Source organism: Cyphomyrmex costatus, unplaced genomic scaffold, assembly GCF_001594065.2.
Source record: "Cyphomyrmex costatus isolate MS0001 unplaced genomic scaffold, Ccosl1.0 scaffold36, whole genome shotgun sequence".
In the NCBI taxonomy this organism is placed as follows: domain Eukaryota; kingdom Metazoa; phylum Arthropoda; class Insecta; order Hymenoptera; family Formicidae; genus Cyphomyrmex; species Cyphomyrmex costatus.
The window spans coordinates 1,597,622-1,610,808 of NW_017277774.1; the positions used below are offsets into that span (position 1 = coordinate 1,597,622).

Here is a 13,187-nt window from a genome sequence, read left to right on the forward strand (position 1 = left end):
TAATTTTACGAATGTAATAAAGGGTAATATTTCTAAACACTTACAAAGTATACAATGTAAATAAAAAAATATTGTTTTATTTATATAACTGTGTACTCTTATTAGTATCCATGTATTTAACGTATTCTTAAGTTGTCTTTCAACGTTCTTTATTTTGACTAGAAAGAGGAAGATTTACTGTTGTTAAAAATTTAATTTTGTAATATAGGTAAACCGATTCGGACGAGACACGTCCGAATTCTTTCTTAATGGACCAAATTGAAAGGGATCGATACCTTGCGCATGTTAATATCAGTCTGATATCATGAGAGATTGGAAGCCGGATATCCATTTCGGTAGAATTCAGAAGCGATTCGTACACGATAGCTACTAGAACGCTCCATTATTCAGCATACGATTGAAACCGCGAATAATCCACAGCATTCGAAAACATCAAGAGAAGTACGCACTCCTAAAAGTTGGCTCCGTCCGAAAACGATTTATTAGAAATGATGTACGTGGGACGACGTTGTCGAAAGGCTCAGAAACGGTTTCCGATAGCACGAGACCAAGTTAGTCCTGACCATACAAAGTAGGTTCACGCATACTGACACGCGTGATTATCAGTGCGCGGAATTCATTGGCCCCCGAAGGACAGGGGTAGACTATTCACATCAATGCACCCTTGCCGAAGGGTTGCGAAACTTCGAACTTGCATCCCTTGTATTCGTCCCGCGCTGTCAGGAAAAACGTTGCGACCTTCCCAAGAACTCGATCGAATGTGCGGTTTTATTTCAAGGCATCAAGCAACTTACTTTCATACGTGTTATTATCGACATCCTTTATGAGCACGCTTACATTTAGAAACATATTACATTTATAAAAGTTAAGCTAGAGAAATAATATATTTTTATTCATGCGTTATCCTATTTTGTTGCTCATTACCGACACATATTTTAAGTTGAAATGTTTTTAAGATGTATCATCATAGAATTTTATATTTTTCCAATAAAAGCATTTCCTCTTTTTATCGATATATATTCTATACATTAAATTGAATTAAATTAGATATATTCTATAAATTAAATTAAATTAATCAACAGTGATAAACAATATTATAATGTAAGTAATATAATTTTTGCATTTTATAAAAAATTTATTAATATTACTTAAAATAAAAAAATAGTGTATTAATGTTGTAGCATTATCTCATAAAAACAATTTTACATTTTTATGAAATCGCTTTTACGAAATCTCGGAGTTAGTCAATAGATTTCCGGTAACGTCACTCCTGCACGATTTCGTGGACAATACTTTGACCCCTTTTTAAGCAGGTCGATGGTGCCATCTGTTAGTAAATGCATCAACTAATCAATGTTCACGCATGTGCATTATATGCTTCCAAGTAATCTCTAAAAGGAAAAGTCGGCAATGAGGGTTCCTAATCGGATCGATGATGAAAGGGTGAATGTGCCCTGAAACTCATTTTGCGCAAAGCAAAAATACGTAAAAATAATTGCAAAAAATGTAGAAAAATATAAAAAAATAAAATTTTAAAAAACCACAAAAATATAAATTAATGACTCATCGAAAATGGAAAAATTTGAAATACATGGGCACCTACAAAATGATCTTTTTTGACGCTGCTTTGTATCGCAGGTTGCATTCTCCAGGCGCTTTTCTATCCTCTTCGTTCTTTTAACGTATTGAGTAATAAGACTTTATTGCAATAATCTCTCTCAAATCATTTGACTTAATAATAACATTTATAACTACAATTACAAAAATATGTGAACAAAGAGATACTTTACATCTACTGCATAAAATTACATTTCTTTAAATCGAGTATTATATTTTAATTAAAAAAATATATAAAAAGAGAAAGAGATATTGCCATATTTTAATAAAAAAAGATATTATCCCTTATTATGTTCTTATTTTTATATAACACAACAAAGATGATGAAATTTTCATTTGTATAATCTCACTGTAGAACGCTCTGCAGAAATAATAGGGTTCACCTAACAAATGCATTAATATGACGAAATCGAAATCTTCGTAATTCAAACAATAATGAGTATCGGTTGAATATCGCAGAGAAGAGCAGTAATTTCGGGATAGCATATCACTCCGCAAAAGCATCGACGAACAAGCCACCGTTGCTACAGTCGCGCTTACGTTCGAAAACGCACGTAGGTCCATTACGAAACGATATAATGGCGCAGTCTATTATCTAAACAACGAGAAGCCCAGCAACGGAATCGCGGCGCGGCGCGGCGGGGTTTTGCCGCGAACGTTATTGATATTCCCGGCGGTCGTCTCGCTTTACGTTGAAATTAGCCGAACGGAGGAAGCCGCTGCATAACGTTGTCGCGGATACAAACGAGAAGCGAAGCCGATGCACTATCGAGTATCGATCATCCGGCCGCTCGAGAGCAGCTCGAGCATCGCGGAACGATACGGCGCCTCCTCTGTTGCACTCCGTTCGCTTAATATCTTCGTCAAGATTCGCCAAGTGGCTACGTTCACTATCACCGACTCATAAAACTCGACTCCACGCTGACTCGCGAAAGATTCATCTTTTCCCGCGAAGCGATAAAAATGAAGAATCCTGAGAAATAAAGAAAAAGAGAAAGAGAGAAATGAATCGACAACACTGACAAAAAAAAATAATGTGTTTTAGAAAGAAAATTTTGTTTTAGAAAGTAAAAAGGCAATTCTTGCAATTGTTGCAAAAATTATAATAAATCAAATAAAGTTTGAATATCTCTTTAACGCATTGTTTTAAATTTGACGTTTCATTAGAAAACAAAAGTATTCCGAACCCACTCATACGAAATATGATTGATTTGTGTCTCTTCCGCAATGATCGATTGAAATATTTCAAATAAAAAAAAGAGCCAGAGCAAGAGGCGGAAATAACGTAAAGTGTCAGCGCACTCACTGCGAGTGACCATTGCCAAAGGGTGAACCGACCGATCGGGCCTTCCCGTTTGTCCAATCGATCGGGCTAAAGATTTTCGACTCTTAATTAAGATCGCGAGGGCACTCGAGTTTTCAATTAAAAGAGTAGCGACGTTACCTCTCTTGTTGTCTCTGTTTCTCATTGCCGTTCTCTTTTTACTAATTCCTCGTCTCCGTTGTCCGCACTCTCATTTCGTATTTCCATCCCTTTCTGTCTCTTTCGTTCATTCACCCTCCCTCCCTCCCACTCGTATTTTTCTCGCTTGCGCGTTCTTTTTGCTACGCCCGTCTGATGCGCTGGCAACATTAAATGCAATTTTGCGCAACGCATCCTCCGAGGGTACTCGGATCCCGATGCTGTCTCCCGATCCACTTTTTGCGTTTTTGGCCACTTTTGTGGAGTGCGCGTGCACGCGGGTCGTGTCATTTTTGTTTCCGACAACGTTTCCGATTCTTTGTCGGACGATATCGAAAAATATTTGTTGCCTCGTTACCTCGATGCTCGAGATCACGTGCAATATTCTAGCAGCATAACGGCGCTCCGTGGATTTTTCATATCGGCTGCTTCGTTCATGAGCATTGAAATATTCAAGTAACCACTTCATGCTGTTTCTAAATTCTTGAATATCAGCATACGCTGTACTTCTATTTTTAATTCTAAAGCTGTTGCTATACTTCTGACTTAATTGAAGTAATATGAGAAACATGTAAACGCGTTTCACCACGATTTGTCCGCAGCAAGATTTCTTACGGAGACATCGCTCGCGATAATCGCACATCCGGAGAAGGAAGGGGAACGCGGGGGAAAGCAGGAAGCGAGCGCGAATGATCGGAATGGATAGGGGGGGTGGTATTTTTGGCGGTCATCCCCGTCGATGTGTCGATGCGAACGAAGGGTAAAACGATAACCCTCCCGCGCCCAATGCCAATTTTTGCCGCATACAAAAGCGCGGTGAACGCGCTACGCGTGCCGTACGCGGCGCTTCCCGCCCACGCAGGCACGCACGCATACACGCATCCAGACAGCGCTTCGTGCGCCCGATAATGCTGCACGATGACCATGGGACACCGAGCTGATTGGGGTGTGCAGACGACCTATGCAGTTTAATTTATGTTGCATCACCAGCCAGTCGTACGTGCATCAATCCGAACAGCCAGCTATCGAGTTCTGCTCGCGTTCCGATGCGGTTTTTTCGCGACGGCGATCGGCGACTTCGTCTTCTGCGTCTTCTACTTGCGTCCCGATCATTCCGTATCCACGTACGTACTTGTATGTAGACGCCTATATATGTGCGCGTATGTGCGTGAGTGTGTGTACGTGTGCGCGCAAATGAATACACACACATATTCGTAGACATCAAGTTGGTTATGCGTTTGTAGTCAGCCATCTTTGTTAACCGTGGATGTTCGCGGATAATAAATAAAGGGTCTTACGTTTACTTAGAGATCTCCAATTTCGTATAAAAGATCGTAATTCGATCGACCGGTGATGAATACCGTTTTTGTTCGAATCTTATCGACAAATGATTATATCGTATTGACTGGAAGATTTGCTTTATCTTGAACTTGAAGAGGCCATATGTCGAAACAGTGCGTAATATAACTAATTATAGATCTTAACTTGTGACATTTAAATTTTAAGGCTACTGAGAACAGATGACAGATGAATTTAGAAACAATTTCATAATAATTATGTTGCACAATTAACAATATTCAATGGTACATAGTTTACTTTTATCTGAATCAGGAGAATCTCCTATGGAAGATTTAGGACTTTCTTAACATGTACTTAACATTACTTTCAGTATTTGTTTTGTGCAATGCAAATATATCACTTACTTATTCAACAACGACATAACTAAAAAATTATCAAAAATAAGTGAACTCTTACATAGGCAATTTAATTATATTTAATTTATTCTCGGAGTCACAAAACTATTTTTAAATAAAACCATACTATTTCTGAGTTGCTTGCAGAAAAAGAACGAAGACATAAAGAAAGAAAGACAAGAATATACTTAAAAAAAGATACTTGTATTCCTCTACAATCAATTATTATACCAAAACTGCATTTATTAAATGAGTGCAATAATTCTGCCCGAAATACGTGAGAAAGTGAACGTATATATTTATGTATAGCTGGCAAGTGAATCGACACGAAAATTTTATTGAAAGATTTAACACGGTTATTTCTAAGATGTCTTATTTCTCTGACTCTTACGTAATAAAACGTGAGTCAATGGGCCAATATGCTCACCATTGGTCAACGTGTGATTTAGTAGTCGTCGATGAATCGTATTCGCGATATGAACTGGTCGTTTATCAACGCGTTCGAGCCAAGATCAAAAGAGCAATAAGTAAAAAAAAAGAGCGTTGTGCATGAGTCGTTGGTTTATACAGAAACGGAATCGACGAAGAAGGCCGAGAAGGAAAGCTAATTAGTGCCGATCGAAACCTATGGTGCTTGATAAATGGACAGCCAATATTTAGATTAAGGGTGCCTTCTCCCTTCCCTCACCGACTGCGCTTTTTTTTCCTCGCTTTTTATCGCCGAGTTCTTTACATTGATCATCGTAGAAGACGCGTGATGGTGCACGAGAGAGGTTGAAAGGGGATGGATGACGACGAGCATACGCACAACTTACGCGCGTTTGGGTAAATATCTCCGCGGATATTTACACGAGCGAGCTCGACTCCGAGATAGCCCGTGATTAATGGCCCTTCTTCAAGCTTTATTAACGACCTGTCCACCCAGCCCCACCTTGACCACTTTTGGAAAACCTCGTGTAGCCGGCAAGTTCACGTTATGATACGATTTTATTCAGACGTTTCCTGGAAATGCAGGGGAACTTTTGGAAAACCTCGTGTAGCCGGCAAGTTCACGTTATGATACGATTTTATTCAGACGCTTCCTGGAAATGCAGGGGGCGGAGGGGGGGGCGGGGAGGCGGGGAGGCGGGGGAGAGAAGGGCTTGCTCGAACCCTTGCGAGCTGTCGTTGTGTGAGCATTTTGATCTTTCGAAATTCAAGGTTGCCGTAAATTGTACGTTAAAAATTTACAGAACTAATTATTTGGTTCGTGTGATGGATTGTTATGCACGTAATACACATTATTTTTTATCGGTTATTCAATTCATACGTTACACGCGTTAATTAATTATTACATACGATTCAATCGATTCTGCGAACGCGCATGGTTCTTCCGAGAACAGTCTTTTTGTCCTACAGTCGACGTTGAGTCACATGGCAAAAGGATCGTAAGGTACCGTATAAATACATAGTAATCCTATCCGATAATAGTCGCACGGTCAATTAAGATGACCGTCATAAGAACCAATTAAACGTAAGTGCGTGACCACCCTGGCTCGGGTTACGTATTTACGATCTAAAATTATGCGTTTTCGTCGCCCGCGCTCTCCCATTACTTGCCCTACGATTTCTTTTCTCAAGTGGCCCCCCCGCCACCCTCGTCCCTTACGATTATGAAATTTCATCTGTTTGCGTATACGCGCCTGATTTCATACTACGCGTACTGTATTTCCGACGCTTCGTTGGGAAGAACGCGTTTCCAAAGCTTCGTATAATTCGTCGTCAAAAGTTGGCCATAATTGACGCAATTATGTGTATAATGCAATTATCAGTTCATTTCCTCGGCATACGGCTATACGATAGACTGAAGCGATACTCTTTGGAAATGCGTAAATAATATATTTGCGTATAAACGTGACGACCGGATGTGTGATCTACGTGATTAATCGCCGCGTTAATTAAAATGTTCGCTTAATAAGTTCGCTTAAATGGCGGGAAAAACAGCGCGGCGATTCATTTAGCAATTATTTTATGTAGTTTATACGCACATACATACCACGAGTAAAGTACTTCGCACGATGCAGACCCGCGTGTACGATAATGCAGCAGATTTCAAAATTGCACCACGACAATAACGATTTCGGGTAGATTAATCTCTCCGATGAGACATCGTGCACGGTACGCTTTTAAGACGTTCAACAATGACATCTCCCTTCTCTTTTCCTTCTTACTGCAGTTGTCTTTTTACCGACATAAATGTCATTTATTATTATTTCGTATTAGTTTTATAAAATTAAAATTCTTTTCCCATGAAAATATACACGTTCTAATGTATCCGACTCTGTGTATTTTGTGTTCAGGAAAAAATTTATAAAATACAAATTTCCGTATTCATCGCGATCAATGCTGTCAATTTATCAAAACATTTATTTCATAAAAAAGTTATATGCTCGAAATAAAGGCAAAGTCAGGTGTAAAATAAAAAAGTTAATACATGTGAGTCGTTTGAATTAGAAGCGTAAATAAAGATTAATATTCTCTCTCTCTCTCTCTCTCTCTCTCTACGAATTTGTATGTACTTTATATTTTTATGTGTGCGATATTGACGTAATAATATACAGTGATACGTCGATGTCTCGTAAATCATACGTTTGTATTGTAATGTGTTAAATCGCATTTGATCGGTAAAATAGGACAACCCCAGCATCCCCTTATTACACGAACAAAAAAATATCTCGCGTATGTGGGCATATACATGGAATGCACGCGCCTTCCTTGAAGAGTGGCTCTTTTTTACAAAACCCTTTGTCGTCCTGGTTTCTCACATTCATAACTGGTTATACCAAACGAGTCGCCACAAGGGCACAAAAAATGGAGTGCGGCGTTTATCAAATATCTACTTCGAAGGGTGACCACTAGAACCTGGTTCGCTTTTCACACACTCACTACGTTATTCATCCTTAATTGAGGATTTCAATATAAGAAAGTCGCTTCCAGCTATGGAGATTATATAATATTACGATAATGATCGTTATTGTATATTTTGTGCTCATACATTCGCGAGATTTTATGATTAGATTATCTTGATCATCATATCGATTTTACGATAATTTATAATGTGATAATTAATTATTTTGTACATAATTTCTTGATGTTCTCAATATACCGATAACGCACTTGGTCGATAAACATAATAGAATATTTTGCGCCGTAGATAAAACATATGCATATTTCCCTTTTCGTATAGTTGCTGTTTAATCATTTTGTGAAAATTTTATGCATTATTCTTTTCTCTATTTCTACCTTTAACAGGAGAAAAATAGAAATGCATTATCCATTTTATTTTTAAATACTTTTATCGAAGTATCTCAGATTCGAATGTATGTACACGTATATACGTGATGGTTTTCTTGGATAACATCAACTTTAAAAGGAGCAAATAAATTCTCGTTCGGTGTCGATACTTTCAGAAAAATGAACGGCAGGGGGATTGTTTTACGTCGGGAAAAAAGTAGTCTCCGACAAACTTGCGGCTTGAATACGATCGAAAGGACAACACTTTTCCGACTGAGACATAGGCAGCGAACGCTACGTATGCTGATATATGGACCCGTCTCGCGTTGATAGATACCAGAAACTTTACAACTTTAATTTTTCCCTCGACGTCAATTTTGGGTTTTAATCTTGACCTACACCTCGGACAGGGCGCGTCAGACAAGAAAAGAATTATTACCGTTACAATTAAATAACGTCTTTCTCGTTGTGAATTGTATTTGAATTTCGGGACTTCGAATATTTCATCTGGAAAAGGTTTACATTTTTGAATACTAAAACAAGTTTTTTCAAAATGATAAGTAGATAGGTAATTTCACAAATTTTTTCTCCTTATTACAAAAAAATAAAACAATCTTTAGACAAAAATAATACAGGTTCCGCGCAGAGCAGGATGAGATCATGCAAAATAAAATAATGATTAATATGATGATAAATTACTTAAATGTATCAGATAACAATGGCGTGCATTATGTAATACTTCTTCCGACTTTTTAATATTCTCGAATCGATAACGGATATTAGTCCACCAATATATAAGTCTGATATTAATTGTTTAATCTTATCAAACAAAAATATCAACGTGTGAGAAATCGCATTAATAAAATTATTGTAATAATGTGAGATCAAATTGTAATTTTTATTAATAGATGACACACATTATTATATCGTCCTGTGGCACTAATGAAATAAATATGTTCCTTGTTAATCTTAACAGATTAACACGACTTAAAAGAATGCCTTTCTCATCAAGAAAGATGTATTCCTGTTTGGGACGTCCTGCATCAGGATTTTTTCAGTCAACCTATTCGGGACTCTTATTCATGTCAGGTGGTATTCATACTCAGGTCGGCTTGCATCTGGCGAACTCATTGTTCATGCGTTAATGAAACACAGCCCGCCTTCGCTAACTTTTATCGCGGATATTTCAATTGCGAGTGCGAACAATTGATATTCCTAGCGTATATCCGCAATGGAAACATTCGGCACCTTATCGAACTTGTAGATATCGCAATTTAGCACCGAGAACTAATCACTTCAGACTAAAATATTTTATACCGCCTGCAAAAGTCGCGTAACATTTAAAAAATTTATTAATACTTTTTAAATCCACTTCTAGCGGTATTTTTAACACACATTATAGCACATTAATGGAATATCTTCTGGGACATAAATATTCTTTTCTGCTTTTGTGTGTAAACTATTTCAACGTAACATATTTCTTTCAAAACTCACAAAACAGTCTATTCATTTCAGATCTTTTATCGTCAGTTTAAAGAAAGATGTTTGATTGTGTGTGTGAAATACTGTTAGATGATTGAGTCATAACCATGTAAGATAATTATGGAGATAATCCATTATCTAACTCTATGGGGTTGAATTTAGACTAATAAACGAAAAAAATTATATATATTTTTTATTTTGCAAAAATATAATGATAATATTGTACATCAGTGCTCTGTTGTAAATATAAGTATATAATTTTAACAAATTTCATTACATTTCTAATATCACGAAGATGATTGTACATTTTTCAGACAAGCATTATAGATCTGGAATGCGGAATTAACACACCTTTCACATAAACAGTGACTACATCCAAAAATCAACCATTTCTAAAAATCAACATCATTCGCATCCACGTTGAAATTGACGAAGATAACTCATTTCGAGCGCGACGGTCTTTCTTATTTTACAAAACCACGTTTATCTTCTTTTTTAAAACTTCATCTCGTGCATTATGTCAAAATGATAAATATCTACGTCTGTTTACACAAAACAGCCCGGAGCCTAAAATTCAGCGCACGGTTTAATCCAACTGTTTTCCGCATCGCCTTATTATCTTTGTTGCTATGCATGATATACGCGAAATATATTACGATAAAATTTAATGCACCGCGACTAAGACCGAGGTTGGTTCGAGCAATTCGCATTTCAAGAGGCCATGTGCCTCGGTGGATGTTTTCACCAGTGTACGCATCGAAGCGAGTCACTGCGAGAAAAAATGAACAACAGTAAAGAAATTAATACGTGTATTTAACGCGACTTGACTCGCATTTTGAAAACCGGACGTATCCTCCCGATATTTTGCATTTTCAATAAAAAGTTATGATGCGTTTTACATCACACGAGACATATTTCGCAAAATATATGATGGTTGCTTTTATCCCGGTAATTGGGTCGACGGTAAAGCGAAACAACGCACAATGTCGATGATACTTCAACCTGTTCTTTCAATAAATAGCATCTACGATTCCCGGTAGTTCAACGATTTGTAGTCCCGACTTAGACGATATAAAAATGCCCTGATACGAGAGCTACAACACTCGCGTTCGAAACAGCCGCTGCGGGCGGAAACGAAATTACGCACCGTGAACACGTCCGATCGATTGCCGGGAAAAACGAGTTTAGCCCGGCGCAGATTTCTCCTTCCTGTTCCGCAATGAATTTCCAAATCCAGAATCCTCGCTGACGGCTGATCGTCAATCGGACCGATCCTTCCAGATAGAGCGGCAATCATCATCGTCACATCGCGAGTGGTTCGATCGCGAACGGAGACGACGGATTGGTTATCAGATAAAATTTACCGTTTGGTCTGAAGAACGGCTTATGACCACCCATGAAGGATGCTTGGGTGTCGTTACATAGGCCCGACTTAAATTTAGAGAAGCTATCACACTGTCTCGCGAGGAACCCTACGTGACTAGTGATAGATTCGGCGAAGTACTGAAACGAGCGACTGTGAGAGCACGAGCCGCCAAGATCTACCCCACAGCCAACTTGCTTTTGACCGCCGTTAGGATAAAAGTCAATATTTCCAATGGGTTCTAAGAAGCCAAGCACACCACCGTTAGTGTGGATAATTTCCACATAATTTGCATCTTCATTCGATATCCTGAGTCCTGGACCTTCTACCCTAAAACCAGGCAAGGCTGGATCTAGTCCTGGAATGATAAATTCACGCCATGTCAGTGAATAATTATAATTGATTGAGACCAACATAATCAATTTTTCTATTTGATAAATAAAACGAGCAATGACAACGTTTGATTAACACACGTAAAAAAAGTGTTTTTTTATAAAAAGTAAAACATAAAACTTTCTGTGAAAATAATACATGCATATTGGATGCTTAATGCGTATCAAACATGAAAAATAAACGCAAATTTCTCAAAAATTTGATAAACGTCACAAAATGTTTCTGTAAAAAATAATAATACATTAACATTAGAAATATACTATCACATTTCTTTTACACAAAGAGAAGGGAGAAATAAAATTCTTTTAATTGTTTGTATAATTTCCAATATCTACGACTCAATGACGCTTGATAAAAAGTGTGGCTTTTTATCACGTACAAAAATTTAATACTTTAATCAAAATATTAAACATAAAGATATAATATATTTCATGCAACGTTAAATATCCTTCTTAGTCAAATATGAAAGTTATTAGATGTCAAATATCAAAAACTTACCCACGACGTAATCGACATCGCTAGTAGCGTTATAAGCAGCGATTCCAGCTACATGGGCACCAAGAGAGTGGCCAATTACTTTAGTTTCCCACGGATTCATTCCGTTCTTTACAAGAAAATCAATCATAGTGGCGACAAATTGACCAATTGCCATAACACGCCTGGTAGCCGAAACATAGGACATGCTGCTTATTGCACTCCAGTCGATGACGATAACATTGTAATCGCTAACCTGAAGATAAGCTGCAGCATAAAAAGTGACAGACATCAGTAATAACCTAAGAAAAGTAATGAAAAGGAAAGAATAACACTGTTTTGAGACTTAATTAATTTTTGTACAGAAAGAAATTAACGTCATATGTTGAATTTCTATAATAATTCTTTTAAGTTACGAAACGCCCATATAATATTTGTATATTAATGACAAATAATCAAATACCGTCGCGAATTAAAGTGCATGATGCGCTGTTGCGAGAACTTTTCCATCCGTGAGTTATAAAACGCGTTGGTTGTGTTGGGTCGAAGTTGCTGTTCTTCAGAGTATCTTTATCGTCGACGTAGAGCTGCTTCGGTTCAATGGGATTGTCTTTTTTGTACAGATAAAAAAGGACCCTGTCTGACACATCGCTGTCATTTCCATATGCACTTTGCTCGACGTAGTCATCTTCCAATGTCAGCTTCACCAAGTTCTTGTTGTCATCATACACATATGCTTCTTCATTTTCAAAGAATGCATAATCCAATGAAGTAAATATATTGTCAGAAAGCACTTCCTCTTTCACTGGAAGCCCTGTGTACAATCAGGATACAAGATACTCGTACAACACATAATAAAAAATGAAAAAGAAGATGTATAATAGGAATACATCAAACGAGAGAGACACAAGAGAGAAAATATTGTTATAGTAACGATTATTTTTCTGTTCAAGTCTTAAAAAGTTATACAAATTACTGTACAAATTTAAAATCCAATAAATTTATCTTTTTTTTTATAGAAGAACACATTTTTAAATATTTTTACCAGTTACAGAGCAGGCAAGTAAGACGCCAATTAGAACGTACATTCCCATGTTTAACGTTATTCTATTGTTATCTCACATTCAACCGCTTATAAAGTACCTGACTTCTATCAATATATATGTATACAATTTTATACTTGAGTTCTATCAGTATACACATTTTTAGCGATAAGATAAATTTCTTTTGTAGTATCGCATCGATTATTCGATAATATCTGAGATATCTCATTCAGATCGCAACAACATTTGCATCGATATTTTTGCACAAATTTACCAAAATCTAAATTTTTTTACATTTCGTTAAAATATATGATGCATTTTTTTAATCTTTAGAAATAAATGAACGATTTAATACTTTTTTATTCATTGTATGCATGTATGTTATA

The 13,187-nt window shown here is 37.1% G+C and overlaps 1 protein-coding gene across 1 annotated transcript; it reads right to left on the minus strand.

Annotated features, from left to right (window-relative positions):
• Positions 1-10,830: 10,830 nt before the first annotated feature.
• Positions 10,831-12,961, minus strand: LOC108776379 (pancreatic triacylglycerol lipase). The gene is made up of 5 exons (XM_018542977.1): positions 12,939-12,961; positions 12,804-12,865; positions 12,222-12,572; positions 11,783-12,025; positions 10,831-11,249 (listed from the first exon to the last, which is right to left on the minus strand). Exons 1-5 carry the CDS (start codon positions 12,959-12,961, stop codon positions 10,831-10,833), a joined length of 1,098 nt encoding a protein of 365 aa, XP_018398479.1.
• Positions 12,962-13,187: the final 226 nt, after the last annotated feature.